This window comes from Hipposideros armiger, unplaced genomic scaffold (genome assembly GCF_001890085.2).
Source record: "Hipposideros armiger isolate ML-2016 unplaced genomic scaffold, ASM189008v1 scaffold_612, whole genome shotgun sequence".
NCBI classification, from domain to species: Eukaryota; Metazoa; Chordata; class Mammalia; order Chiroptera; family Hipposideridae; genus Hipposideros; species Hipposideros armiger.
In genome coordinates this window covers 407,808-413,423 of record NW_017731962.1, presented here as the reverse complement: position 1 = coordinate 413,423, position 5,616 = coordinate 407,808, and the positions used below count along the sequence as shown (strand labels likewise).

Genomic DNA, 5,616 nt, shown 5'->3' with positions numbered 1-5,616 from the left:
GTGTGTGTGTGTGTGTGTGTGTGTGTGTGTGTGTGTGTGGAGTGTGTGAGCTGATGGAACGTGGTGGCAGGATGAACAGGGACCTTGGGACATGGCCCTGGGCTGTGTGGGAAGGGAGCAGAATACCCAGGACCTGCTCTTAGGTCAGCACTTGGTGAGCACAGGAGGTCTCTGGGGTCCCATGTCCTGGGGCAAGGAGGGGACCAAGGAGGCTTCTCTGGAGGAAGCAGAGTCGAGCTGGCCCTTGGATGGGCACGGAAGGGGTGACCCGAGCGTGCCCTTTCCCAGGTGGAGCTTTGGGGTGAGACTCCAGGCCAGCATGATCCCAGGGCCCAGGACAGGCCCTCAGAGGGCAGGCCCCAGCCCGGCCCCGTGACCCTGGCCCAGAAGCAGGGGCCTGGGGCCTGCTCACCATTCCCCAGCGGGAGGCGCTGTGGCTCCGCGGTGGTCTCCGGTTTCTTGGGGGGCTTGGCCTTCCCTTGGGAGCCTGCAGGGGGAGGTGCGGCAATCGGCCCTCCTTTCTGCCAGGGCAGGTGGGCAGGCAGGGTGGAGAATAGGGAGGGGCGTCTCCCCCACTCCCGTGGGCCCCCTCGCTTCATCCAGGCTCTGGTGTCCGCATCAGTGAAAAGGAAGTGACACCCACCTGCCTACTTCATCGGCCCTGGGGCAACAACCAGTGTGTCCCCTTAACGTCCCGAGGGGACATCAGCTGCCCCGCCAGGCTGGCTCTGGCTGATCTGGTGGGACAGATGCTCCCGGAGCCAGCTGGGCTTCCCGTGTCGGGCTTCCCGGGGCGATCTGTGACCAGCAGTCTCCTCAAACTGCATACCTGGGCTGGGGGCATTCCTGGGGGACACGGCTGCTGCTGCGGGGGCCGTCCGAGGCTCCTCCAGGACCTTCCTCTTGGTGGGGGGCCTGGGCAGGGGCACTGCAGCCTTGGGGCCAGCTGGGGGCTTTCTCCCCTTCCGGGGCTGGCTGAGGTCCACATCTGCAGGGCATGAGAAGAAATGGGGCCTGGCCTCCAGCCCAGCACCCCAGGCAAGGTGGGCGAGGCCTCCAGCTTTTGCCTCTGAGAACTCGAGGTGGTCCTAGGTGGTGTGTAGGGGCTCCCTGACCACCCTGACATACACACCCCTTCCCTTGCACAGTCCCGCTGGGGCCCCAGCCCAGCCCAGCGCCCCACCTTTAGGAAAGCTGTCCAGGATGGGCTGCAGTCGGGCGTATCTCTCCAGGTTGTAGTCCTTGAAAAGCACCCGCCAGAAGTCCAGGATGACGGCGGCGTCCTGGGTCAGAAGCCAGGTGAGGAGCGTGTGGATGGCCTGCGGGCAGCCCTCCTTCTCCTTCAGGCGCAGCGTCTCCTGGAGCGAGAGCGGAAGTGGGGGCCCTGCCTCGAGTCTCCCCGGTGCCCTCTTCCTGCCACCTCTCCTGTGGAGCTAGGGGGCGGTGCCAACCCGGAGGAGGCTGCTGGAGCCCTGGGCGCCGTGCCCGCCCCTTGGCTTGGGGCAGGTGTGGGACCAGCGTGCGGGTGTTGGGGTGAGGGCAGCCCACGTAGAACTCCGGTTAGGGGACCATGCCCTTGGCTTGGACAGGGGCTTGGGGTGTTTTGGAGGGGGCATTGGGGATCTGGGCTGGGGGCGCACCTAAGTTGTCCTGGAGACCATCCCCTCAGCGGGTGGCTAGGGCACTGGGGACAGGGGCCAACTCTTTGTCCTGGGGACCATTCCCCGGGCTAGTAGGCGGGGCACGGAGGGGAGAGCCGGGGTGCACTGGGGGCGGGGCGTTGAGGGTGGGCGAGTCGCGAGGGGCGGGGCCGGGGCGGGTCCATCTGGAGCTCATCTTCCCCAGCGAATCCCCGCTCCCGGGCGGGGCGCCGGGAAGGCTAGAGGCGCGTGGGGTCTGGGTGGGGGCCCACCTGGAACTTGTCCTCCGGGACCACGTCGTGGTCGGCCAGCGCGTGCAGCAGCGGGAAGGCGCTGTCCACGGCCACGGCGATCTCGGTGCGGTGCAGCCTCAGGAGGCGGCGCAACGCCGCGTCCCCGCCAGCCCGGGCCTCTCCCGCCATCGCCGGGTCTGGGGCGCGGGCCTAGGGGCCCCTCTCGCTGCCTGGGGGGCGGCCTCCGAGGGCCGCCGGATTTGTGGGATGTCTGGGCGGCGTCTGGCTCCTGGTCCTCACGCTCCCGTAGCCCTGCCGGGCACCTGGGCCAGCACACCTGGCAGCCACCTCCGCGGAGCTGCGCGCGGCTGGTGCCGGGCGCCCTGTTATACTGGACTCCCCACGGAGAGAGCAAAGGCCGCGCTGCCCCAAAGCCAATCAGGCCCCGGGGGCTTCCAGAGGGGCCGGGCTGGGAACTCCCTGTAACCGAGTACGCCGCCGTCCACCCACCGGCCCCTACTCCCCACCTGCCGGCCGGCTGCTGGCCTTGCGTTGCTCTGCTTTGTTGAAAGCTTCTGAACCAGCTCTCCCCGTCCCCTAACGCCAGGTCTCATGAAAGCAAAGCCACTTCATGTCACATCTAATGGCACCTGCTGGGCCAACGGCTCTGAAATTCCCAAAGGCCCCCGGGGTGCCGGGCACGGTGCTGTGGCTTCAGGGTGACAATGAATGTCGCCTACTGTAGCGCAGCGTCCCCTCTCCCTTGGGCATCATCACCCTCTACGGTCACTGTGCACCCGGTGGGTTTTGTCACCCCATTGGCTGAGCAGACACTGAGGGACGCGGTAACCATAAGACGATGGTATTTAAGGGGAATTAAAAACTGCCAGGAAGATCAGAGTTTCCCTGTTTTCAAAGCCATAAAACCCTCGCAGGTGCGCCTGTGCCATGGAGCTGGGCTGACCTCTGCCGGAGTCACCAGCTGCTCGCTTCAGATTAGCAAAGAGGCTCCTGTAGAGTTTCGGACTTTCCACCCCACGGGGTTTCCATGGCGGCCCCTTACCGCAGGTGCTCCGGAGCTGCGGGTGGGCGTGTGTGTGGAGGGGCCCAGGCTAGAGGCTGAGCCCCAGTTTCTCCATGAGGCACCGGGCGCAGTGACATGCCTGCGGCTTGGTACGCCATTTCTAGGCCTCTGTCCTTGGCAGGGTTATTTCATTTATCAGGCGCTGCCCACCACCAGCAAGCCCTGTAATGAGCACTTTGCAACTGTGTGACTCACTCTCAGAACTTCCCTATAAGGTCAGCGTTTTATTATCCCTTTTCTATCGACAAGAGACTGAGGCACAGGCAGGTTACTGAACCAAAGTCACACAGCTAGTACATGGCCTTGGATGGGTGGTGTCTAGGTCCATGTTCGCAACACACAGGATGCTCCTTGGGTGCCCAGGTATATCAGATATACCAGCTTGCAAAGATGGGGAAATGCTCCCTGTGTGACTCACCCAGAGGTCAAGGAGGGGTGAGGTCCCAGTGGCAGGCGGGGATTAGAGGGGCCCTGCCCTTCGGCTACTTGGCCTTGGCCCCTCAAAGAAGCCTGGACACTGTGATCTTCTCCCTCTGCTCCAGATGGAGGCTTCAGTCTGTGTGGCTCTGCTGAAAGGGCTAGACTCCCAGGAGTCAGTAGTCCTGAGTCCCGATGACCTCAGGAGACTCATAACACCAGCCAGGCCTCAGCTTGAGACGCAGAGCAGGGGGACCCTGGTCCCTGGCCCCCAAGGACTTCCCAGCTGGTGGGCATCAGGGGAGTTCCGATCTCCTGGTGACACTTGTGGCTTTAGCTTCTTTTGGCCATGTGACCCTCTCTGGACCTCAGTTTCCCTGTGAAAGATGCTCAACGTCACTAATCATTAGAGAAATGAAAATGAAAACCAAATGAGACGTCCACTAGAAAGGCTATTACCAAAAACCAGGAAGTAAAAAGTGTTGACGAGGACACAGGGAGATTAGCACCCACATACAATGGTGCAGCTACTTAATGGAAAAAAATGTGTGGCAGTTCCTCAGTAAGTTAGATGGAGAGCGACCATAGGACCCACCGAACCAGGTATATATGCAAAGGAGTTGAAAACAGATGCTCAAACAGAAACGTGCACACGAATGCTCACGGCAGCACCGTCACAAGAGCCAAAAGGTGGAGACAACCCGAGCGTCCATCTACAGAAGAGTGGACAAGTAAAATGCGGTCCAACCGAGCAATAGAGTACTTTCGGCCGTAAAAAGGAATGAAATTCTAATACATGCTACAACCTGAATCCATTGTGCTAAGTGGAGTAAGCAAACACAAAAGGCCACGTATTGTATGATTCCATTTCTGTGAAAAGCCCACACCAGACAAGTCCATAGAGACAGAAAACAGATCATTGGTCTCCAGGAGCTGGGGGAGGGGGAAAAGGAGGGGTGACTGCCTAATAAGTATGGGGTTTCCATTTGGGGTGATGCATTTTAAACTTTCAAAAAGTTAAAACGGTAAATTTCATGTTATGTGTATTTTACCACAATAAAGATTAATTAATTTAAGGAATCAGTTGGGCATATTTGTGTGGGTCTATTTCTGGGTTCTTAATTCTGTTCCATTGGTCTACGTGTCCATCCACCCATCCATCCGTCCACCCACCAGTACCACCAAGTCTTGACTACTGTAACTCTATAAAAAAATCTCAAAACCTAGTAGACGAATTCTTCCCATTTTATTGTTTTTCAAAATTGTTTCTGCTATTCCAGTTCCTTTGTTTTTCAAATAAATTTTTAGAATAAACTTGTCTCTATCTATATAAAACCTTGCTAGAATTTTGATAGGAGTTACATTATATATCAATTCGGGGAAAATCAGTGACATTTTTATTATGCAGTCTTCCAATCCATGAACATGGTGTGTTTCTCCATTTATTCAGAGCCTCATCGACTTCTTTCATCAGTGTTTTGTAGTTTTCAGCACACAAGTTCCACACGTTTTGTTAGACTTACACCTATGTATTTAGTGTTTTGAGCAGGTATAAATAGATTTGTGATTTTAATTTTGGTGTCTATATGTTCATTGTTAGTATATACAAACACAAATGACTTTTTGCATATTTATATTGTATCCTACAACCTTGCTGAATTCATTTTATTCGTTTTATGAGTGTTTCTGTTTTATTTTGTTATGGCATCTCTGGGATTTTTATATAAAGGCAATCATGCCATCTGTCAATAGGAACAGTTAGATTTCTTCTTTTTCCAATCTATAATATATGCCTTTTGTTCTCTTTTCTTGCCTTATTGTTGTGGTGAGAACTTCTAGCACTGTTTGAATAAGATGAGAGAGTGGTCACCCTTGCCTTGTTCCAGACCTTAGGCAGAAAGCTGTAGGTTTTTTGTAGATGCTCTTTATCACATATAGGAAGTCCCTTTCAGTTTCTTTTTCTTCTTTTTTAAAGATTGTATTGGGGAATTGGGGAAGAGGAACAGTGTTGGGGACTTGGGGAAGGGGAACAGTCAAGTTGTTGTCCTTCAATCTTAGTTGTGGAGGGCGCAGCTAGCTCAGCTCCAAGTCCAGTCGCCATCCGGCCGCCCATGGGCCGCTCTGGTAGCTCCACTCAAGGTGCTGAGTTCAGTCTTAGTTGAGGGTGGGCGTAGCCCACCATCCCATGTGGGAGTCAAACTGGCAACCTTATTGTTAGGAGCACGTGCTCTCACCAGGTGAG

General features: G+C 56.2%; 1 protein-coding gene and 1 long non-coding RNA gene across 2 annotated transcripts in view; both read right to left on the bottom strand.

Annotated features, from left to right (window-relative positions):
• The window catches only part of AIRE (autoimmune regulator), an 11,932-nt gene extending 9,408 nt beyond the window's left edge, over positions 1-2,524 (bottom strand). Inside the window, exons 1-4 of the mRNA XM_019625014.1 lie at positions 1,913-2,524; positions 1,184-1,358; positions 830-988; positions 413-487 (exon numbers count right to left, since the gene is read on the bottom strand). Of these exons, the coding sequence (XP_019480559.1) occupies positions 413-487; positions 830-988; positions 1,184-1,358; positions 1,913-2,062 (559 nt within the window). The 5' untranslated portion in view covers positions 2,063-2,524. The remainder of the gene's footprint in view (positions 1-412; positions 488-829; positions 989-1,183; positions 1,359-1,912) is intronic.
• Positions 2,525-3,155: 631 nt separating this feature from the next.
• Positions 3,156-5,616, bottom strand: part of LOC109372093 (uncharacterized) — a 24,862-nt gene continuing 22,401 nt past the window's right edge. The window contains exon 3 of the long non-coding RNA XR_002121990.1: positions 3,156-3,751. This is a non-coding gene — a long non-coding RNA (uncharacterized LOC109372093). The remainder of the gene's footprint in view (positions 3,752-5,616) is intronic.